We start from the raw sequence: 25,394 nt of genomic DNA on the forward strand, positions 1-25,394 counted from the left end.
ACTAGGCTGCCTGCCGCCCTTGTACTTACCAGAGCATTGCTTACTCGGGTCCCATAACACCCTCTGCTATTCTAGTGTGTCTGTCTCACATGTACGTCTCGTATGGTTCAGTTTCGTGCAGACTCCGTCTCATGCAGACATCTTTGCCAGCTCCCGCTCTCATACACGCCGCTTTACAAATGTGCCTCATACAGCAGTTTCATACAGTGCATTTCCTACAGTGGATTTCTTCCACACTTGTCTTGTTTAAAGGTTCTATCCACTGTTGGAAACGGCCTTGACTGTTTCACCCAGCCCTTTTGATGTCAGCCTATTGACTGGCTGACTGACTGATGTTTCCTCTCAAGAACATGGGCACTCCAGTGAATTGTCTGGCCTTGGATAACACCTGGCTTGTACTATTACCCCCCCCCCCCGACTATTTAAGTGGCTTAACCAATTAAGCAGGCAGGCATCCACCATGGAAAGATTTGCCGTTGCTAGAAGGACCTTACTGCAGCGTGAGAGCATTGAGCGGTTACTCACTGATTGTAGGTTGTACAGGTTTTGCCATTTTGAGCATGCTTGTGTGTCCCAGTAATATTGGGTGTAGTGTAACTGTTGCGTTTCTCTCTCTTACTCACGAATGTGGGTGCTGGAATCCCCTCCTCCTCTGCTCTTATGGCACCGTTCCATTGTGTTCTGGTGTCAGGGTGTCTTGCCATGCACGGTGTGGTGTCGGCCTAGGCCTCTGACACCTATGTGATTCATCGCGTCATTGTCTGGAAGGAGGCTTGTTGGCAGTGGGGTAATCCAGGTTGAAGCTAGGTGACATTGCATCATTGTCCTGATTCCTTTTGTTACTGGTGTTGTAGCTCCAAATGATCCCACATTCTGATCTCTAGACTCCACTATAAACAGTGTGTGTGTGTGTGGTTGAGGTGACCTTGGTAATCTAGTGTTGCTGTGTGAATGGCCAAGACAGGCTGGGGCCTATTGATTGATGGCTTCGATTCATCCTGTACCCTTGACCTGTTTTTCTTTTGTCTGTGTGAAACAGCCAGTGTGGCACACCGAGTGGGTCTTAACTCTTCATCCCTCTGCAAAGCCCTCTCCCGAGAGAGGAGGAGGCGGGGGGAGACACTGAGCACAGCCTGTCAGGTTGGCGTGACGCGACACTCATAGTCACGATTCCCGGGCGGTGACATGCCTCGTCTGGCCGGCCCAGGATGATGGTTCATCTGTGGATGGAATTACAGCTGCATCTGATTGGTGGGTAGGGAGGATCTAGGGGTGACGCTGTCACACACACTGCCATAAAACAACCTCAAACATGGATAGATTGAGATAGGTGGCCGTACAGTAGCCGGCGAGACTGCACACCCCCCTCTGTCTCAGAACTAGGAGGAACTGCACTCTGCACATTCGATGCAATTCATAAACACCTCCACAACACAACGCAGGCCGACTGTTTACATTCACACAGCTGCCAAAATGCTGAAGTGACATTTTGGCTACACTCCAGATTTGAACTTCTTAGGGATATTGGGGCAGTATTCGGAAGTTTGGATGACTGAGGTGCCCAAGGTAAACTGCTTGTTACTCAGGCCCAGAAGCTAGGATATGCATATAATTGGTAGTATTGGATAGAAAACACTCTAACGTTTCCAAAACTGTTAAAATAATGTCTGTGAGTATAACAGAACTGATATGGCAGGCGAAAACCTGAGGAGAATCCATCCATTTTTTTTTTCTCGATTTGGCTACACTCCAGATGTTAACAACCACTGTTCATTGCCATTGTCTGCTATGGAATGCAGCATGATTGATGCAACACACGTTTACAGGCAGCATGTGGTTAGCTGTGCCAGCTCACTTCCTTTGCAGGGAAGGTGTAGGCCTGTTTCACAAAGCTGCAATGCCTTTCCTTTACGTTCCTCTCTGTATGAGGGATTTCACCTTCTCTGCTGAGACGTCTCGTTAGTCAAATCAAGTCAGTTTATTTGTCACGTGCGCCGAATACAACAGGTGTAGACCTTACAGTGCAATGCTTACTTACCAGCTCTAACCAATAGTGCAAAAAAGGTATTAGGTGAACAATAGGTAAGGAAAGAAATAAAAACAACAGTGAAAAACAGGCTATAAAAGTAGCGAGGCTATATACAGACACCGGTTAGTCAGGCTGATTGAGGTAAAGAGCAGAGTAGAAACCACAGCAGGAAACCTCTGTCTGGACTAATACGGGATCATGCTCTCAGCCCACACAGTATAGGCTTAGTGTGTGGGACCTGTGTAGATTCACACACCATCAGGTTCACTGAACATTCTCCATCTATCCATGTTTGAGGTTGTTTTATGGCAGTGTGTGTGACAGCATCACCCCTAGATCCTCCCTACCCACCAATCAGATGCAGCTGTAATTCCATCCACAGAAGAACCATCATCCTGGGCCGGCCAGACGAGGCATGTCACCGCCCGGGAATCGTGACTATGAGTGTCGCGTCACGCCAACCTGACAGGCTGTGCTCAGTGTCTCCCACCGCCTCCTTCCTGTCTCCCCCTCTCTCCTCCTGCCTCCTTCCTGTCTCCCCCTCTCTCCTCCTGCCTCCTTCCTGTCTCCCCCTCTCTCCTCCTGCCTCCCTCCTGTCTCCCCCTCTCTCCTCCTGCCTCCCTCCTGTCTCCCCCTCTCTCCTCCTGCCTCCCTCCTGTCTCCCCCTCTCTCCTCCTGCCTCCCTCCTCCTGTCTCCCTGTCCCCTCTCTCCTCCTGCCTCCTTCCTGTCTCCCCCTCTCTCCTCCTGCCTCCTTCCTGTCTCCCCCTCTCTCCTCCTGCCTCCTTCCTGTCTCCCCCTCTCTCCTCCTGCCTCCCTCCTGTCTCCCCCTGTCCTTTGTTGGGAGAGGGCTTTGCAGGGGGATGAAGAGTTAAGACCCGCTCGGTGTGCCACACTGGCTGTTTCTCTCTCACACACACACACACACACACACACACACACACACACACACACACACACAAATGTACCAGCATTTCATTTTATGATGGTTATTCATCCTCTTTCCCTCCTGTGCTCTTGTAGCAGGGTGAGTAAGGGCAGCACATTACTGTTGTACACATTCATCTATGTTGAGTGTTGAGGGGTTCAGCTGGGTAATATATGCAACACAGTGATGTTCATTAACAAGGAGTGGCTCTCCTGCCTGCACAGCAAGCCTGCGGATGAGAGAAATAGGCTCAATGTTCTTCCTTTGAGAGACTGAAGCAAACGAACATTTCATCCTTCACTAGGTCACATGATTATTAGCTTCTGGAGGCCATGTTATTTCATGCAGAAACGTTGCTGTATCAGGGATTAATACAGCTTTGCGTAGTTGTGAACTTGCGATAATGCGGTCCACCAATTTGGCAAATTAGCTCTATACCGTACATCCGTGCTTAGCGTGGTTTGGTAAGCTATTTGCAGACTCTCAAGTTGTATTCAATGAACCGGTAACTGTTTTTTGGGGGGAGATTTCAAGAAACAGCACTCTGCTGCCTTGTGTGAAAGGATGTTAAGCTTGATATAAAGTAAAATGCTAATTGTATCACAGTTAACATTTATTTTGATGAGTACATGAATTAAAACACAACTTCTTGGACATTTTGGTAGTTTTTTTTTAGAGACGCAGATTTGATGGACTATGCCCCTACAAAGTGTATTCATGGGAAACGGCAAACAGCAGGGTGAGTGAGCTTGTCCTCAGTGTTGATGTCCACTGGCTCAGGCATGTGAGGAAGTCCATGTGCTCCAGGAGATCTGCAGAACCCAGCTGTCTGTTTTTCTATACAGACCGAGCTATGTGAGGAGGCTCTGCTTCTCTGCTACACTACAGCTGGCTCCAGCCCACACACACACACACACACACACACACACACACACACACACACACACACACACACACACACAAGGTTCAGCCTCTCTCGCTCTCTCTCTGTGTCTCTGGACACTCCCCCAGTCTGAACTTTGAACTCTGACTAAAGAGTTCTTCTGTTGTTGTGTTGATAAAATGTCTGGCTTTGTTTGTCTGGGAGTGAGTCTCCAGAAGCCACAGTGTACTGGGTTACTACCGCAGGTGGAAATCTGCAGTGTGATCAGGGAATGCTCCGGCCCCTTAGAGGTAGAGTCATCAGCTGTTATAATCCTACGCCCAAATGACATCTTTCTCACCAGGCTGTGCTCACTCCCTATGCTCTAGTTTGATCAGGATGGAGGCCTAACATGGAGTCACTGTGGGATTATTCATAACAGAGAGGACACTAGTACTCGACCTTTCACACTCTGAGTGAGACTTGCTCGCTAACTTGCATCTACTCAGTCACCGAGTAATAAGCAGGTCTTATCTTTTGCCTCAATTTCTGGGCCAAAACAACAAGAAGATGGCTGACGGTGGAGTGCTGGTATTGCCAGGTCTCCTGTTGACACAGCTCCGGGAACAGACAGAGGAAGCCTCGCCGATGGCATTCATCACGTAGTAAGAATCACAGGAAGGAGTAGTGATTGAGTAGAGGCGTCTCAGGATGAGAACATGTCGAGGCAGCAACGTGCTTCCTGATTCCCCGTGGAGGACCACAGTGGTGTCTAATATTAGCATTTGGCCATATTGTAACCAATAATTCACCACAATTTCACCACAGTGCTAGAGATTAGTGTCTGTCTGATATTAAGTGACCATAACCAATAATTAGCCACACATTGACATGATGTTGGTAAGGTTTGGTATAAATTGAAGTTTGAAATGGAAGTATCTGGTAAAAGCAAGTGAAAATAGCCTAGTAAACGAGGAATGTTTCCCAGGCATTCACCACAGCTCTGACCTTCTTCAATGGTAAATCATTAACGTGCTTCATCACAACCTTGGCTGTTGGCCAGTTTTTTGAATATTTGTCTACTGATTTAATGACGAGCTCATATTATGCAACTAGGAAGTGTGTGGTATGAGAACAGTGTGAAAGTATGAGGCTAGATCCTTTTTTTTCCTTCAAGAAGACTTTGAAGTACGCTACAATGATCAGTGATAATGACAGTATCTTGACTGTCTGGTTGTCTGTTCTCTAAATACATCTATTTGAAGTCTGTCTGCTGGCTGGTTTGAGGCTGTGGACGACAGGCCTCCTATGTGAGTCTGCCAGATCACTACGCACAGACTCACACGCTCATTTGGCAGAAGAGATGCTGCACTGTGCCTGGCTCAGTGACTATGTCCATCTCCCTGCTCTACTAGACTGTACCCATCTCTCTTCCGCTCTCTCTCCCTCTTCCGCTCTCTCCCTCTTCCGCTCTCTCCCTCTTCCGCTCTCTCTCCCTCTTCCGCTCTCTCTCCCTCTTCCGCTCTCTCTCCCTCTTCCGCTCTCTCTCCCTCTTCCGCTCTCTCTCCCTCTCTTCCTCTCTCTCTCTCTCCTTCTGCACCTTTGTCAGGACTTCCCTAATGCTTGTTCTCAAAGGCAGACGCATGTTCCGGATGTAAAGTTTAAGATTCAATTACGGGTGACCAGACCCACCCTCAGCAATTGAATCAGTCTTATCAGAGTGTCTACATGTGAATGGGAATGGTTATTCTGTCATGTCTGCCACAGAGAGAGGGGGGAGAGTGGCGGAGCATGAGAGAGCGAGCGATAAAGGCGGTGAGAGAGGAAGAGTGACAGAGAGGTAGAGAAAAAGGCCAGTGTACAAACTGAAGGGGTTTTGAAGTGTGGCGTGGACTAGCCCTGAATGAGACACTATCCTCTGTAAGCCACTACGTTCACCGGCTACACCACTGGTCTGCCGCTCCATGGATGGATGTCCTGTGCTGACATAATCAACTCCCTGGGCCTTTTCAAAACAAACAATGAAGGGACTACAGATGACAATTATTTGGCTGGTAAAATCTGGCACGTTTACAGCAAATCTTGATCAATGTGCATTGTCCAATAAACGTCAAATCCATGTGAATAATAGATTTGTTAAAGAAAGATGGAGGCCTACCCGCACATTGTTGAACGCTTAACATTTTCTTGTGCAACGTTTAGACCCAAATGTCTTTGGCATCATGACTTTACTCTTTGTACCCTGGACCTGCAAGTCACTGGATGTGTGTACCTCTAAACTAAAAATGGAACAACGCGCTAGGATGGTCAAGAACTGTTTTTGAAGGTGAAGAGGTCATGCTGTGGGGATCTGGAGTAATTAAGTCTGCTAATTAGCAGCTGGTGTGTGTGTGTGTGTGTGTGTGTGTGTGTGTGTGTGTGTGTGTGTGTGTGTGTGTCCTCATTATGTTCATATCTCCCATGCAAAAACAACCTAGCTGGATGCAGACAGCAGCTCCTCCGTGATGTATATTCCCTCACCCAGGCTCCATCCATAGTGCTATTTATAACCATCCATGTTGTTTCAGGATAACACCAAGCCTCCTGCTCTCCTGCACATCAGCCCATATGTAGCTAGTTAAGGGTAGTATGCAAAACCGATAAGCCTCGCTGCATACTTTAACCACATTTTGTATTGTAGATATGTAGTGGTGTAATTATGTTATATGGTGTACTGTTTTTATGTGTAATCTTAATGTGTTTGGACTGCAGGAACAGTAGTTGCTGTCTTGGCATCAGCTAATTGGGATCCCTAATAAATACAAACCATTTAGTATGGCTACATGCAGACAATAATGTGATTATTCTGAATGGTAAGATGAATATAATAGTTAGATTTAAGTGTTTTACATGCTTTTTAAGAACAACGATTTCCCTAATAATCCTGTTTTGCATGGACACATCTAAACTCCGACTACCCGATGGGACTTTGATACATGCAGAAAATCAGCAGTGACCATGTTATTTTTGTGAAGCTTATTTAATTCTAAGTTTGGACTTAAAGTTTGTATTTGAAAACTATTTCTAAGATGCATACTTTTTAGGTTTTTCCGAACTCACTTCACTCGCGCAAAAGAAGGAACACATGCGCTGATCAAATATGCCGCTATAACTCTGATTTGAAGGAGTTTACATGTCCTAAAAATCTGAAGGATTGCTCAGAAAACCAGGTGTTTTAATTGGCTTTTTACTTACTTCGATTACGACCTGAAGCCCATATTTAAGATGAGCAGAATAAGGTGTTTACATGACTATTGGTATATTCGGCCTTCTACCATAATCAGTTTAATATCAAATTATTAGTGTGCATGTTCTTTCTTCATCACCTGTTGATCTGGTCTTCTGCTTTTAAAGGGCAGACATCTCTCCCATGTCTGGAAGTGGTCTATTGTCATGCAACTTTGCACTGTAGTCTAAGTAAAACCAGAGCTGGGTTCAAATACATGTGTATTTCAGTATCTGGTATTTGACTATTTTCAAATACACTGCCCAAAATGAGTACTTTGAATGGTTATTTGTAAAAACCAAATAGTCTATCAAGTTGTATTTCAGTCTTTTTCAAATACTATTTTCAAATACCTGGGTTAAATGCATATTTGAGTCAGTGTATTTGAGTATTTTCAAATCCTTTCCAAGTTTGTATCTGTACATGTATTGTCTCGTTCACAGAAAGAGTCTATGAGAAAGGAGGTTTCCTGGAAGACTGTTTTGAGAAGATATGTAGATAGCACCTATTTTTGAAAAAGGTTTTACTTAGAATGACCGTGCTTTGTTGATGATAAATATATCTCGATCTCGTTCTCAGAAAGATCAGCTAGCCTCTCACATCAGAGAGCAGATTTGGAGGTTTCCTGGAAAAGCAAAAACGGACTCATCAGACTGTCTAATGAGGGTCATTTCCTGAGCGCCCCTCACCCTTTCCTCTGGGACGGGACGGCCCATTGAGCTGCTGAACCAACACCATGTCAGATCACTACTATAGATAGACATCACCAATGGTCTAGACAGCAGAAGCACCTATGTTCGTTCTGTGACTGAGTAGCTTTATAAACCCAGGAGACTTTCCTGACCATCATGACTTAACCAAGATCTGACCAGAGTTGATGTTTAGAGTGTAGTTATAGCTAGCACCCATTGTTCTTCCTGGTCAGGTCACATGTTCAGGAAAAACACCTGGGCCCGTAGCCACTCCGGCCTCCAGGGCCCGTAGCCACTCCGGCCTCCAGGGCCCGTAGCCACTCCGGCCTCCAGGGCCCGTAGCCACTCCGGCCTCCAGGGCCCGTAGCCACTCCGGCCCCCTGGGCCCGTAGCCACTCCGGCCCCCTGGGCCCGTAGCCACTCCGGCCCCCTGGGCCCGTAGCCAGTCCGGCCCCTGGGCCCGTAGCCGAATCAGTCAGGTTTAATGTGTGGCTACAGGGGGATAAACGGCTCTGTTAAACAGGGCTGCATTCCCACTGATAACGATACCTAGACTGAGTAATGAGAGAGAAGAGCCTGCCTTAATGCCTAGCCATTTTAATCTTGACAGAGTAACGGCAGTTAAGCTGTGGAATTTCCATCTTCCATCCCCAACTGCAGCAGAGAAATCGCCAGCGATAAAAGAGGAAGGGAGAGATTATGGTCAAATATCGCTCTGCTCCCTGCTATCAAGGAACTCACATCCGTTTAGTCAGATGAAAGAGAAGAGATGGATTTTTTTTATTAAATTGAACTGTTTGAGCTGCTACCTTGTTTAAGGCCAATAGCCTGGTCCCTGGTCTGTTTGTCCTGTCTGTCTTGCCACCTCGCAAGACGGCACAAATGGGACCAGGCTAGACTTCAAGCTATAAATCACATGGTGAAATTTACAAATCTGATAAGAAAAGGAAATGCACAGTTTTTACCCCAAAGGCTAACCCAATAGAAAGACTTCCAGGATGTGTGGTTATCTGCTTTACAGAGTGAGAGAAATCTAAACGTACCAAACAATATTTTGTAACGTTCTAAGACCAGGGTTCTTGCTATATATGGTGCCTGTTGATTTATAGCACTACAGTCAGTGTAGAGATGACCATAAATTACAGTGGACTGGATAAGGCCCTGTTCAGCTGGCCGACCCCACCTCCTCCTCTGTGTGATTACAACTCCTGGCTGGTAGTTTTTCTTCTGCTCCTGGAGGGAGGGAGGTGGCCAGGCTAAAGTGTTTTCTAGCCGCAGCTGTGCAGTGCAGTAGTGAGTTTATTAATGTGTTGGCAGGCAGCTGGTGCTCCCGAACAGGCTCCAGAACTCCCTCCCTCCCTGTGGACCTCCCCAGTCCTCATGCGACCTGGCCGTAACATCAACAAACCCACACAGAACAGTACAGTCTGAAAGCAGCCCTCTGTGCTGGAACATAGCAACTAAAAGGAACTGAAGTGGAACATGGACGTGAGGTCTGTTTCACAGCGAAGACAGCATGAGGAGCTGGCTGTTACGGTGACGATAACACCGCAGCGTAGAGGATGATGCCATGTATAACTAATCACAGCCGTATTTGTAGAAGCCTACAGTCCAAAAATGTTTCCGTCCCTGTTGTCTTACTCAGTTTTCTATTACAACAACAACGTGATATGTTGACTTGTATGCCTAGGGAAGCAGAGTGTGTACCAGTCCTAGTGGCCTAGATAGATGAAGTGAGTGTTTTACGCAAGTAGTTACTTAGCTGTACATTTAGCCCTAGAGGACAGTGTGACTGAGTAGACGGTGATAGGAATATACTATGATGTAATAAGGCTGTAGGTGTTAATTGTTCTGATGGAATGCCAGCCCTGTGTGCTCTCTAATGGAGAGGACCGTAATGGGGAAACATTCATTAAGCGTAATTGCAGAGGGATGTAGACACACACACACACAAGTACTCGCACGTACACACACTCCTAATCTAATGATGCAACACCCCACAGTGAACAAAACGTCTGGAAGCCATAGTTTTAATCCACATCTGCTGGACTAGATCGTATTAGATCAGCTATGGCCCCCGCTGCTCATTTCGTGTGTGTGTGTGTGTGTGTGTGTCACTAATAGCATGGAAAAGGCACGGTTGTGGAACTAAATGTTAATGAGTTAGAATGCGGTCAACAATGTCAGATCATTTCTCCTTTTTATTTAAAATTCATTGATTTAATAATGCATTTTTGATTAAAGAGATGCCTTTTTTTCTGTTTCTCTCTCCAACCGTGTAGAAGTGTAATTTCTGCAAGTTGGTCATTAATCACTATTTGTGCAATAAGAAAACTCACTGTAAAGATATTTGGCCTGAGCTTAAAGGAAAATGTTGAACACATTGATGCTGGATGTGCTTGATAAAGGATATTACTAACAGAATACATTACACGCTGTGCATATCTCTGTAACTAGGCAGTATTGGAAGTGCAATGTAAACTTCAAGCACTCTCATGTCTGTTTCCCCCCCCAAATATGTGTGGTTCTCCAATCCCCATCCCCTCTAATCTGCAATGTCAGATCTGGTCCTGTGTGAGCAAATTTACAATTGTTCTTACTCACAACTTTAAGGAAGCCCACCTGCCTTTCTCTCTCTCTCTCTCTCTCTCTCTCTCTCCCTGCTGAATCCCATTTGTTTATGTCTTTCTCCGAGTGTGGTATTGTTTATGTCTTTCTCCGAGCGTGGTATTGTTTGTCTTTCTCCGAGCGTGGTATCGGGGGAAGATGTGTCTCTGAACATCAGATCACTACCACCAGTGACTCTGCAGTTCAAACCCTCACGTTGACCTATATCAGCTCATAATTAGCTGTAGGACTGTCACATCATAGGCTACCTCAAGCTGAGGAATTGACATTTCTTTCCTAATATCTTCCTCTGTTAGAAAAGAGGATGATGTCTCGTTGACGCAGAGGCGGTGTCAAAACCTCAGGACTTCAAAACAGTGTTCTAGCAGGACTTTTAAGATAAGTTTTCTTCAACTTTTCTCCTAAGGGGCTAGTTTCTGTTATTTTTGTGAATTGAAGAGGTCTTTTTCAGTCTCGTTTACTATGAGAAGGAACAATGGTTTACCCGTGTGGCCCTTGCTGAAATATTTGACTTGGCCTTTTTGCTTTTTTACACTGGCATCATCTTCACCATCTCTTGTGCTTCTCTCAGCTAGTGATGTATCACATCACCACCTCTCCTCCCTCTCTCAATACAGCAGTCCATAGCTGCAGGGCTCGCCCTTATGATGTCATCGTCTTGTTAATAGTTGGTTGGGGAGATCATGGAAGCCATTATGCTGCATTGGAGAGGAGGGCATTCTCAGGAAGTTGGAGTGAGTCATGAAACTAATGTGAAAAGGAATTGTGTGTGTATGGGCTGTGAAGACAGTTAGGCTGAGCTATCACCCTGATCAATCAGTGTGGGGCTCTCAGTAGAAAACAAGGCTGCAGGACCTCCAGGCTAGTTTATATCCTCTCTGTCTTAACTCAATACTCTCCCTGTCTCTTTTTCTCTCCCCATCCCGTCTCTCTCTCTCTCTCTCTCTCTCTCCTCATCTCCTCTCTCTCTGTCCTCATCTCCTCTCTCTCTCTCTCTCTCTCTGTCCTCATCTCCTCTCTCTCTCTCTCTCTGTCCTCATCTCCTCTCTCTCTCTCTCTCTCTGTCCTCATCTCCTCTCTCTCTCTCTCTCGTCCTCATCTCCTCTCTCTCTCTCTCTCTGTCCTCATCTCCTCTCTCTCTCTGTCCTCATCTCCTCTCTCTCTCTCTCTCTGTCCTCATCTCCTCTCTCTCTCTCTCTCTGTCCTCATCTCCTCTCTCTCTCTCTCTCTGTCCTCATCTCCTCTCTCTCTCTCTCTGTCCTCATCTCCTCTCTCTCTCTGTCCTCATCTCCTCTCTCTCTCTGTCCTCATCTCCTCTCTCTCTCTCTCCTCATCTCCTCTCTCTCTCTGTCCTCATCTCCTCTCTCTCTCTCCTCTCTGTCCTCATCTCCTCTCTCTCTCTCTCTGTCCTCATCTCCTCTCTCTCTCTCTCTGTCCTCATCTCCTCTCTCTCTCTCTCTCTCTGTCCTCATCTCCTCTCTCTCTCTCTCTGTCCTCTTCTCCTCTCTCTCTCTCTCTGTCCTCATCTCCTTGTCTCTTTGGCTCTCTCTATATCTCTCGATGAAGCCGTATCATCGGTCAGTGTCTTCATCACAAGCTAATTTCCTCTAAGCAGTTGTCACCCCCCCATGGGATTCTTTTCTTTCATCACAACAGTGGATTATGTGGCGTTCGTTGTTCGCAACGCCATGTCCGACGTCACCATAATGAATGTTTGATTTGGAAGTGGGCTTGTAGGGAGCGAGCTACGACTTTTAATTTCCTGTCAGAGGCTGATGTGTGAGCTAAGTCGCACCCCTCAGTGGTAGAATAGCTCGACAGCAGCTAGCGACGGTCAGAGACCTCGTTAAAGTGATCCAATTAAAAGAGCTGATGGAAATGGAAATGAGCTACAAAGGCAGCGAGTGTTTCCTCCTTGCTTCAGCCGACTAGTGATTACTGTGGGATGTGTTTATGACCCATAGCAGGAACATGGACATGACATATTTGTAGATGACGGACAGATTAACACAATTCTGGATGTTTGTAAAAAAACATATATATATACATACATACATACATACATACATACATTTATTTTTAGGGTGGTCTAGGTATGATTTTGGATTGAATCCGGCAAGAAAGTCTGTGGTCATTTTGAAATGCTAGGGCCTGTCACGCAAGAATTGCCCCTGACACATGCAATCCTTCACCTAGTTTCAGATAGTGCCAGGATCTCTGAGTCCAATGTCTCCAAAACCAGCTATGACTAATGTGTTGTATTGGAGTTCACAGTAGAGACAGAACAGAGGGGAAAACATGCCCTTTAAACCCCTTCAGCCAAACACTTACGTATTTCTGTTACAGCTGAGCTTGAATAGTAAATCACGTTCCAACGTCTGCTTAGTGTAAATGTATGTCTACACTGAGTGTACAAAACATTAGGAACACCAGCTCTTTCCATGACATAGACTGACCAGGTGAATCCAGGTGAAAGCTATGATCCCTTATTGATGTCACTTGTTAAATCCACTTCAATCAGTGTCGATGAAGGGGAGGAGACAGGTTAAAGAAGGATTTTTAAGTCTTGAGACAGTTGAGACATGGATTGTGTGCCATTCAGAGGGTGAATGGGCAAGACAAAAGATGTGCCTTTGAATTGGGTATGGTAGTAGTTGCGCACCAGTTTGAGTGTGTCAAGAACTACAACGCTGCTGGGTTTTTCATGCTCATCAGTTTCCCGTGTATATCAAGAATGGTCCGCCACCAAAAGGACATCCTGCCAAGTTGACACAACTGTGGGAATAATCGACGCCCTGTAGAGTCCTGTCCTGAGGGCAACACGGGTTGTAAGTCAAAATGAGGAAGTGGTTCCTAAGTGTATGGCAGTTGAATGAACGAGATGGCGCTGCCCTGAATAGCTGCAGTCTTACAGGCTTCAGACCGATTCTGCTGTCTGTATTGTTGGGAAGGGCCCGTAATAAAGCATTTCACTGTTAGTCTACACCTGTTGTTTACGAAGCATGTGTTAAATAATCATTTCATTTCAATGAAGTCAGACATGACAGCTGTCTTAAGTCCTACGGAAATAGGTTGCCATGGTGCCTTCTGGGACACCGCCACTGTCAGACGTCCTGTCCTCCCTTCAGGCCGGTCCCTCTACGACCCACAGCAGCCAACACCATGTGTGAGATGTATGCACTTTGTACTCTTGTCTCCACTTTGATTCCTTTGTCTCTGTGCCTCATTCAGGCAAATGACTTTTAATTCAAAGGATTCCACCCGTAGAATGAATCGTGATTTCATTAGGAGAGGAAGAGAAGCATTTATAATGGAGATAATGGAAACACACACACACACACACACACACACACACACACACACACACACACACACACACACACACACACACACACACACAGAATGCGTGGCAAGGAATAAGTTAGTCCTTAAATATTTCAAACTCCATACCATTTGTATTTGGGACAAATCATTCACTAAACCCTAAACTTCAACTAAATCTTGTAACAAATGTGGAAATTGAGCAAGTTGAGTTGACTAATCCGCTTGGGGTTACCCTGGATTGTAACCTGTCATGGTCAAAACATGTTGATACATCAGTAGCTAAGATGGGGAGAGTTCAGTCCATAATAAAGAGTTGCTCTGCCTTTTTAACAACGCTATCAACAAGGCAGGTCCTACAGGTTTTGTCGCACCTGGACTACTGTTTAGTCGTGTGGTCAGGTGCCACAAGGAGAGTTCCAATTGGTTCAGAACAGGGCAGGACGGCTGGCCCTTAAATGTACATAGAGAGATAACATTGTAAATCTCTCATGGCTCAAAGTGGAGAGATGGACTTCTTCACTACTTGTTTTTGTAAGAGGTGTTGACAAGCTGAATGTACTGAGCTGTCTGTTTTTAAACTAATTGCACACAGCTCAGACACCCACGCATACCCCACAAGACAGAGGTCTCTTCACTGTCCCCAAGTCCAGAACAGACTATGGAGGTGCACAGTACTACACAGAGCCATGACTACATAGAACTCTATTCCACATCAGGTAACTGAGGCAAGCAGTAGAATCAGATTTTAAAAAACCAGATAAAAATACATGTTATGGAACAGCGCAGGCTGAAGAGACACATAAGACACACGCTCTACACACACCTGCACATGGATGTTGAGGTGGTGGAGTGGTGGTCTGAGGGAACACACTGAATGTGTTGGGGAGGATGTTATGTAATGTAAAGTCATGTTTCATTTTAATCAGTATTTAACTGTCTTATGTTGCTGGACCCCCAGGAAGAGTAGCTGCTGCCTTGGCAGGAACTAATGGGGATCCATAGTAAATACAAACACAACTAAAAACACACACACACAGTCAGACGGAGAAGAACAGGCAACAGTAGTGCTGTGTATGAGTAGCCTGGCTTCACATCACTGTGTCTACTACGGGTCATTTGAAGAGAGACATTTCCCCTGTGGTTCAAAATGCCCATCATTTGTTTCTGGCTCTGATCTTCCCCTGCATCACATGACCTCATCCATGGCTGCTGTTGATCTTATCCCCATGTACTCCTCTCCTGCCCCTAGGAACTCTGACTACCCTCTGTGATCTCCACTGGTTCTATCCTCTGACTACCCTCTGTGATCTCCACTGCTTCTATCCTCTGACTACCCTCTGTGATCTCCACTGGTTCTATCCTCTGACTACCCTCTGGGATCTCCACTGGTTCTATCCTCTGACTACCCTCTGGGATCTCCACTGGTTCTATCCTCTGACTACCCTCTGGGATCTCCACTGGTTCTATCCTCTGACTACCCTCTGGGATCTCCAGGCTACTCCCTCTGGATCTCCACTGGTTCTATCCTCTGACTACCCTCTGTGATCTCCACTGGTTCTATCCTCTGACTACCCTCTGGGATCTCCACTGGTTCTATCCTCTGACTACCCTCTGGGATCTCCACTGGTTCTATCCTCTGACTACCCTCTGGGATCTCCACTGGTTCTATCTAAACTTGATGGTTGCTCACTAGCACAGTCCCCCTAATCATTAGCCCTAACTAGCCCTGTTCTATTCACTGGGAATTCTGGTGGTGTAGGGTAGACTTCTAATAACTGGGGATCACTGCAATTAGCCTAGTAAGGCATTTCTACCTCTGGGTCTGTATTCACAGAGATTCTCAGAATAGAAGTGTTGGTCTATGATCAGGTCTTATTCATTCCTGTCTTATTCATTATTATCTGAAAGGCAAAACTGTTCCTAGATCAGCACTTCTACTGTGAATATTGGCCCTGGTGTTTTCCTACTGCCATTACCCCTACAATTCCCCCACCTAATTCCATAAGTTCCATGGAGATAGGTTGTTTGTGCTCTGCTCTGCTGCTGTGCTTGTGCTCACCCATGATTAATTTAGAATGGCCTCGGGACTGAACTGCCAGGCTAGGAGGCTAGGTTACGCAGAAGGGGATCTGGTGACTCCTGGAACAAAGACAATGGTTAGACGGAGAGACTTGGATAGAGAACGAGAGATGACGAGAGGGCAGTTGGAGAGATGACGAGAGGGCAGTTGGATGGAAAGAGAGGAAGGCTGTTGCTGCTGTGTCTCCCTGCCTGTCTGGTCTGGCCACATGACCTTCAAAGCACCTCATACACAGGCTCTCTGGGTAGAACAATCCCTCACTCCTATGATTCACCATTTCTGTGCAGTTTGAGAGAGGGGCTTATATCCATTTTGATGCCCATTGCTTCTTTTTTTGTGTTATGCTAGTGTGGATATTCAATCAATCAATCAAATTGAATTATAAAGCCCTTTTACATCAGCCGATGTCACAAAGAAAGTGCTGTATAGATACCCAGCCTAAAACACCAAACTAGATGTAGAAGCACGGTGGCTAGGAAAAACTCCCTAGAAAGGCCGGAACCTAGGAAGAAACCTAGAGAGGAGCCAGGCTCTGAGGGGTGGCCAGTCCTCTTCTGGCTGTGCCGGGTGGAGATTATAACAGAACATGGCCAAGATGTTCAAATGTTCATAGATGACCAGCAGGGTCAGATAATAATATTCACAGTGGTTGTAGAGGGTGCAACAGGTCAGCACCTCCGGAGTAAATGTCAGTTGGCTTTTCATAGCCGATCATTCAGAGTTAGAGACAGCAGGTGCGATAGAGAGAGAGTCCAAAACAGCAGGTCCAGGACAAGGTAGCACGTCCGGTGAACAGGTCAGAGTTCCATAGCCGCAGGCAGAACAGTTGAAACTGGAGCAGCAGTATGACCAGGTGGACTGGGGACAGCAAGGAGTCATCAGGCCAGGTAGTCCTGAGGCATGGTCCTAGGGCTTAGGTCCTCCGAGAGAAGGAGAGAGCGAGCATACTTAAATTAACACAGGACACCGGATAAGACAGGAGAAATACTCCAGATATAACAGACTGACCCTAGCCCCTCCGACACAAACTATTGCAGCATAAATACTGGAGGCTGAGACAGGAGGGGTCGGGAGACACTGTGGCCCTGTCCGACGATACCCCTCGACAGGGCCAACCAGGCAGGATATAACCCCACCCACTTTGCCAAAGCACAGCCCCCACACCAGTAGAGGGATATCTTCACTAGAGGGGTATCTTCACTAGAGGGATATCTTCAACCACCAACCTACTACCCTGAGACAAGGCCGTTTATAGCCCACGAAGATCTCCCCCACGGCACGAACCCGAGGGGGGTGCCAACCCAGACAGGAAGATCACGTCAGTGACTCAACCCACTGAAGTGATGCACCCCTCCTAGGGACTGCATGGAAGAGCACCAGTAAGACAATGACTCAGCCCCCGTAATAAGGTTAGAGGCAGAGAATCCCAGTGGAGAGAGGGGAACCGGCCAGGCAGAGACAGCAAGGGCAGTTCGTCGCTCCAGTGCCTTTCCGTTCACCTTCACACCCCTGGGCCAGACTACACTCAATCATAGGACCTGCTGAAGAGATGAGTCTTCAATAAAGAATTAAAGGTCGAGACCGAGTCTGCATATTTTGGAACAGACCAATGGAAAGCTGGCGTGTGTGCTGTTTTGAGTGAAGTTGACAGAAAACAGGTAGCCTTTTACTGCTACAGTACTTGAGGTAAACGTGAGTCAGCAGAAATATTTGACTTCATGTTTAATGTTTAAAATCTATTACCCTAGAAACTAGGCTACTTTATAAACTATTCAGCTCTTAGGCTGCTTGCTGACTGAAATTGGAGGGCCTCGATTTTACAACTCTTTTCAGTGTGCCCACAACAATGGATTCTTCCCTGTTTTGTCTTTCTATGCTGTCACCGCTGCTCAGTCAGACCTCCATTGTGGAGGCAAGGAGGTGATATTTGTAGAGTTTTACTGCTAAGTGGCGGGCGGCTCCCCCATGGTCCTGCCTCCTGCAGGTTATAGGCTGTGTCCCAAATGGCACCCTATTCAAAGTGCACTACTTCTGAACAAATGGGGAATAGGGTACCATTTGGGACGCAGGCAATAGTCTGACTCTGGGTGATTACATCATCGATTGAGGTAATAGATTCGCTGAGCTCTTTGTGTGGCTCACCACATTTTAGGCTAGCGGTGCTCCTACTCCAACGATGAGTTGCAAGGTACACAGGAGGAAGTGCAGCAGACTATATTGTAGTACTTTCATCAGTCTGAGGTTTTCTGTTGCTTCAGGCTCAGTTTGTAAAATAATATTTTCAGTGAGCGTTCTGCTGTGGGCTGCTTGCTCAGATTTTCATGTGTTTCTTGCCAATCCATACATCCAAATAATGTCAAAGTACTTTTAACTTGATCTAAATCAAAGCTACATCCCATAGATTAATTTATAACACATTTGAATTCTAAACTGCCATAATTCTAAGCTCTAATCTCAAATATCAGCAGTGAGATATGAGGTAGGCATTTCTCAATTACACTCCGGCACCAGAAGACGATTAAACGTGATAAATTAAGCCTATTAAAACCCTGCTAAGTATAAGCAGGTCCTAATATTAAAAGTAAATAGCTGAGATTTTTTCTTTACTGATATTTCTCTCCCATCGCAGTGGAGGATGGTAAAGGCTTTATCTGGAAGGGAAAATATGAAGGCTAGTGAGATATTAATGGTAATTAGGAAATACTTATAAATGCATTGAACTTTTGTTCTAAAATGGGCACGGTATCATTTGCGTAACTTCAAAGTTAGGCGAGTGGGTTATACTATTAATTATAAACTGGGTGGTTGAAGCCCTGAATGCTGATTGGCTGACAGCTGTGGTATATCAGACCGTATACCACGGGTATGATAAAACATTTATTTTTACTGCTCTAGGTAACCAGTTTATAATAGCAATAAGGCACCTTGGAGGTTTGTGATATATGACCAATATACCACGGCTAAGGGCTGTATTCAGCCACTCCACATTGCGTAGTGTGTAAGAACAGCCCTTAGCCGTGGTATATTGGCCATATACCACATCCCCTCGGGGCTTATTGCATAATTAAACTGAATTTGTGCCAAAAAGGACGTTTCTTTTTACTGTGGTGTTCAGTGGAAGGAAGTGGAATTGTGGTCAGTGATCGTAACTTGCCCGTAGAAGGCAGTTTTTATTATGTGGTTTATGAATAGCTTATCTGTTTAAAATACATATTTTACTATCTCTGGCTGTCTGACCGGTTTTTGAAGAAATGATATCTATGGTACTCTACAGATAGGCCTGGCTAAGTTCCTGAGAAAGGTGAGGTTGGGTTAGGACATTCTCTTGTACTTAGACCTGCTTATTCACCCAAATTCCTCCTCTTGGGGGTCTCATCACTCCATTCTGACTGACTCTATTTCAGCTTGAATATCAACCTTACGAGAACATCATTAACAACTCAACTGGTACAGACACACACGGCTGCTTTTAATGTCGATGCGCTGGCACTCGTGGCGTCTCAACCATTAGCCTCTCATCTCAACCTTCTGAGCTTTCATCCTTTTAACACACACACACACAGGCTGAGTGAACTCAGTACTCACACACTGACCTCCCTCTAGGCCAGTGCTGCCACCACTGTGGCTTCGCCATCCTCATGTGACTCCCCTCTCCCATCCTCTCTCCCCTGTCACCTGACTGTCGAATGTCTGACTCGCCCAGAGTGTCAGGCTCGTAAATCACCTGTTGCTGTAGAAAACATCCATTAACACAATCCCGACTGGGTGGGGGGGCCCCCCAAAATGCAAATGACTGTATGATTTATCAGCTACTGCAACGCTAGGAATGAAGGGAAGAGGGAAAGAATGTCACTGCTTTTATTTTATTTATTATTTTTCACTTTATTTTATTTAACCTTTATTTAACTAGGCAAGTCGGTTAATTAAGAACAAATTCTTATTTGCAATGACGGCCAAACCCGGATGACGCTGGGCCAATTGTGCACCGCCCTATGGGACTATTCAATCACGGCCAGTTGTGATGCAGTCTGGAATCGAACCAGGGTCATTAGTGACGCCTCTAGCACTGAGATGCAGTGTCTTAGACCGCTGCGCCGCTCGGGAGCCCAATGGCTAATGGCCAGAGAGGGGAGGAGGAGGATGGGGGAAGGGAGCAATCACTTTCTGATGAACAAATCATTTACATAGCTAGCCTTTAAATAAATAAATAAATAAATAAATATTTAAATAAAGGATTTTTTTTTTGGCACCTAACCATCATTGCCACCACTCCACAATCACACACTTTAGGTCCTACCTCTGAGGAGTCATGGATTGGATCAGCAGCTGTGTCTGAATGACGTATTTGGTTTGTGTGTGTGTTTGTTAGTGTGGGGTCTATGGACGTATGACGTGAGCGTGTGTTTGTCGGGGTGGCACGGTCTGTTATCATTGCTTTTATCTCCTGGCTTGGTTGTCCATGGTGACAGGGGGCTACCCTGATTCCTCCTCAGCCCCCCCCTTCTGTTAATCCTGCTTGACTCATTTTAATGGGACAGGTTCCCATCAAACACAGCTTGAGGATATAATTTCATCCTAATCAAATTGTCTTCTCACCGCCTGTCTCGTGGCAAATGGTGGCGATCCCTCTTTGCTTTCCGTCCAGTGACAGGCCCTTCTTATTGATTCGACACCTTGCGCCCCATCTTAGTTAGTTTTGACATGTGCGTCGTTATTTTCCTTCTTATCACTTTCTATTAGGCAGGGTTCAATCATAAAAATGTCATCGCCACTATTAAATAAATGACAAATCATGACATTTATAGCTTGTACAATATATTTCCAGACACACAGAATGTTATTCCTTCCTTAGCTATAGGGCACTCTCTCTCTCACACACACACACACACACACACACACACACACACACACACAAAGCCCCCATGTAGATAACCTTTTCCATGCTAAAGGTAGCATAATACATTCATTGACATCCTGCTGGCGTGGAAATAATACGATTCATGTTTTTGGAGGCAAAACATGTTTGCACATAGTGTGTGTGCACAAACACCAGCTGAGAAACACAACACACTGGCAGCGCCTAGATTAAATAAATAATATGCATGAAAGGTAAAGTAAAAAGCCAGGTTTCAAACAGGGAACACATAACTGACAAAACAACTCACCTAAGGGAATAGCTATCTATCAAATATATATTTATTTTCTTTGAATATACTCGTTACAAATCTTGGATTTACAACAGAAACAATGCGTTATATAGACCTACACCTGAAATATATATATATATATATATGAGGTTTATATCTGAGGTTTATCACATCCTAGATGCCAGTTCTGTATGTGCTCTATGTTCTCATAGCTGTAGGGTGATCCTGACTAATATGTCACGTCTGCCAGCACCAGTTGTTGCCATGACCTTACAAGATTAAAGTCAGGCTCTAAATAGGCTCCTCTCCCAACCAGCCGTTCTGTTGTGTTGCTGCTGCATTGTGTTTGAGAAGTATGGAGGTCAGAAAGAGGCTAGAGTTAGACGACTACAGCCTGTATTCCACTCAGGACCAGAGAATATGAGCAGAGTGTAGCGAGGAGCGGAGTGTGCCCAATTTGACTGGAGCGCGGAGCGAGTTTCCCAAAAGCTGGAGCTTCGACCTTCTCACCCGCTCCAATTTCGCCCCATTAGAGCTTCAACAGAGCGCACTTCACGAGCTCAGGTTATGCCCGGCCCAGCATGCATCTGTAGTCTACTTGTGTGCTGCTATAGCTCCTTCCTTTTAGCTGCTGTCATGGAGTTCCCTAAATATTTTCATAAAGAATCTGATAAAACACACAGGTGAAAAATCAAGGTGACTTACAAAGATGAGAGCGAGCTGGTGTATTACTGCGTGCACACACTAACAGAAAGGAACGAGGTGGGAAGCTAGCTAAGTGTGTCATTGTAGCAAAGTATTTATAAACTAAAAGTCAGTTCTCTTAAGTTTTGTTCTGTTGTCTATTCACTAGGCCATCATTGATTTTGGCCCAATAGGCCAGGCATATTACCTCTTTCAAGGAGCTTTCCGTTTTGATAGGTTTATTTGACCTAAAATCATTAAGGCCTACCTACATAAAACAACAACAATTATGCATCCTGCCAGCCTGACAAGAGTGGCCCGGAGGGTGTTTCGCATCCCCAGTGGTTCTGCAGGCGTGGAGAGGGTGCTCTCTGTTGCTGGCCTGCTCTCCAGGCACCAACCCATGAGCATGAGAACCACAGACTCTGGCCAAACTCGTGTTTCTAAAAATGAATTAAAGGCACTGTAGACTGAGCCTAATAAGGCATTTTTCTTTTCATTTGTATTTCATTTTCAGTAAGTCACAGCATACATGTGAAATTTATAGATTATAATGGTTGAATACAACATGGTGTTTAAATAATGAGAGCTTAATGTCCCTGCCAGGCTAGTGTGTCGTACTCGCAAATGCTTCAAAATGTATTTCTTTGTAGGCTATAGCCTTGAAATAATATAGCCTAAATAATTCATTTTTGTTCTTCAACTACCTGTATTGGCACCTGACCTATTTATAACGTTTATATGCTGTTTAATAAGACATGTAGCCTATTTGAAATGATGAGCGCTACTTAGTCTTTCTTACTCTTTTCTTGTTGTTTATTTCAATTATTTTCATTCAAATGAAATGGTTTGGTTTCAGTACTTCAAAACCAAATGGTAGGTCCAGGTAGTCACAAAAATAGATGGGTGTTGGTTAAATTGTGATTTTAATGGCCTCCCGAGTGGTGCAGCGGTCTAATGCACTGCATCGCAGTGTTTGAAGTGTCAATACAGACCCGGGTTCGATCCCAGGCTGTGTCACAGCCGACTGTGACCGGGAGACCCATGAGGCGGCGCACAATTGGCCCAGCATCATTTGGGTTAGGGGAGGGTTTGGCAGGCCAGGATTTCCTTGTCCCATCACGCTCTAGCGACTCCTTGTGGCGGGCCGGGCGCCTGCAAGTTGTCTTCGGTGGCCTGCAAGCTGTCTTCAGTCGCCAGCTGGACGGTGTTTCCTTCAACACATTGGTGCGGCTTGCTTCCGGGTGTGTCAAGAAGGAGTGCGGCTTGGCCAGGGTCGTGTTTCGGAGGACGCATGGCTATCGACCTTTGCCTCTCCCGAGTCCGTAGGGGAGTTGCAGCGATGGTACAAGATTGTAACTACCAATTGGATATCACGAAATTGGGGGAGAAAAAGGGGTAAAGTACCCTAAATTAAGTGATAAAAAAAATATAAAAAAATACGAATGGAGCGAATTTGAAGCAGCAGTTTTTCTTCTCCTGCGAGCAAGGAGCGGTTTTTAGTGGAGAGGTTGGAAAGGACGTGGAGTGCCGGAGCGGTCTCCATGAGTGGGATTTCCCACCGCTCAACTTTGCTCACATACTCTGCTCAGGACCAGGCAGGGTTTTATCATCTGGGATGTGTTTCATTTCAGGGAGGAATAACTACCCTCCCCTGTGCCCTTGTTCACTTGTCTTCACAGAATATGACAGCATTGAGGTGAAATAGGGCAGAGGGGAGTGGAGCATCTTTCTGTATTGAAGCCCAGCCTGCTCCATTGTTCACATCCTTGTACACATGTGAGACAACTGGATCGGATAGGTAACAGCAGTATGATAGAAGCTAGGCAGAATAAAGCTCAACCCATTCCTCTAATCTAGTTGTCCAGCAGGCCTGAGCCACAGAGGATCAGATGTTTAGAAATACATCATCCGGCTTGGTCCAGGCATTTGGTTATACAGTTGATGTGGCCCAGGAACCTGTGCCAGGGGTTTTATAAATAGGTGTGAGGGTAAAGCTCAGTGGCATATGCTAATCCAATTGCAATGGAGATGTTGTTTTTGACTCTGTGCTTTTGAATTGCGTAGGTAGATGAATCAACTCTCTCTCCATCTTTCTTTCTCCCTCTCTCTCTCTCTTTCTTTCTCACTTTCTCTCGCTCTCGCTCTCTCATTCTCTCCCTCTCTCATTCTCTTTCTATTTTACCCTCATCTCGCCCTCTCCTCTCTCTCTCTAGTTGGTGGGGGGCCAGTTTGACCTGGAGATGAACTTCATTATCCAGGAGCAGGACAGCATTGTGTGCATGGTGGAGCTGCTGGACAAGGTGGGTGCTACACACACAAAATGAAATGGAACAATATGTATAATATAATCTAGGGTGGATGAGTTGTGGCTGTACACACATAGAAATACACAGAGAGAAATAGATTTTCTGCCAGCCCACCCATCGTGGTCTCATTGACTTGAATGGGGATCCCCATTCTAGTAATTGTAGGCCTATTTCTATGGGTACATGTTAGCGGTGGAGGATTGTAAAGCGCTTTGAGCATCTGGCAAATGTCTTTCTAAATGGGATCCATTATTATTATGTCTGGTTCCCAGTGTGAGCCCACGTGCCAGGCGGAGGTGTGGAGCATCTTCACGGCTATCCTGAAGAAGAGCGTGAGGAACCTGCAGGCCTGCACGGACACGGCCCTCATCAACCTGGTCCTGGACCGCGTGGCCCACACTGACAGCATGATCGCAGGTACTGCCACAGTAACACCAGAGGCCAAAGTAATGAGGTCACCCCAGTCCTCAGTACAGTATTTAGCATGTTGACACCTACCTACAGGTCTGTCTAGTTCCCCTGGAGTGTGGATAATTGTCTCAGTCATAATCATTATCCAGTGGTTCTCCAAGTCCTGTGTTTTTATACCTTTTTAAATCCAAAGTAATGACCACTGCCTCAGTCCGAATGATTCCCTACTGTACAGGTATCTATCTCCCTTATAATGAGGAAGTGAGCTAGCCCTGTCTAATGCTCCTCACCTTCCCTCATCAAGACTAGCCAGTTGACGGCACTATTCTGTGTGTCTGAGAAGAGACTACTTTGTCTTGCAGCAACTGAAGCACTGAGGAGGTGCGGACACCCATGGACAGACAGACAGACACACACACACATCATCATCATTAGATTAGGAGTCTGTGTGCAGACCTGACAACATCACTCAGCCTTGCGCTAACCCACTGCCCAGTCAGAGAAGTGACTCCCACACCAGTCAGTAGACACAATCACCAGCCTCAATCACTCACCAGACTCTCACCCAGTTATTAATGAGGCCAAAACAACTCTTCTAAAGCTCAATGACTGACCACTGGCCTGGCAGAGCAGGATGATCAGCCTTAGCATAATGAAACCATTAGCCCAGGGAACATTAACATGCAGTCCAGGCCAGACAGACAGACGGACAAACCCAGGGAACATGGACATGCAGTCCAGGCCAGACGGACAGACAAAGCCAGGGAACATGGACATGCAGTCCAGGCCAGACAGACAGACGGACAAACCCAGGGAACATGGACATGCAGTCCAGACAGACGGACAGACAAAGCCAGGGAACATGGACATGCAGTCCAGGCCAGACTGACGGACAGACAAAGCCAGGGAACATGGACATGCAGTCCAGGCCAGACAGACAGACGGACAAACCCAGGGAACATGGACATGCAGTCCAGACAGACGGACAGACAAAACCAGGGAACATGGACATGCAGTCCAGGCCAGACAGGCAGACG

General features: G+C 45.9%; 1 protein-coding gene across 5 annotated transcripts in view; it reads left to right on the plus strand.

Annotated features, from left to right (window-relative positions):
• The window catches only part of LOC106610178 (lipopolysaccharide-responsive and beige-like anchor protein), a 308,280-nt gene that overhangs the window by 15,785 nt on the left and 267,101 nt on the right, over positions 1-25,394 (plus strand). For all 5 annotated transcript variants that reach the window (XM_045722739.1, XM_045722741.1, XM_045722742.1 and 2 more), the window contains exons 2-3: positions 23,854-23,940; positions 24,219-24,363. In XM_045722739.1, the coding sequence (XP_045578695.1) occupies positions 23,854-23,940; positions 24,219-24,363 (232 nt within the window). The remainder of the gene's footprint in view (positions 1-23,853; positions 23,941-24,218; positions 24,364-25,394) is intronic.

This window comes from Salmo salar, chromosome ssa08 (assembly GCF_905237065.1).
Source record: "Salmo salar chromosome ssa08, Ssal_v3.1, whole genome shotgun sequence".
NCBI classification, from domain to species: Eukaryota; Metazoa; Chordata; class Actinopteri; order Salmoniformes; family Salmonidae; genus Salmo; species Salmo salar.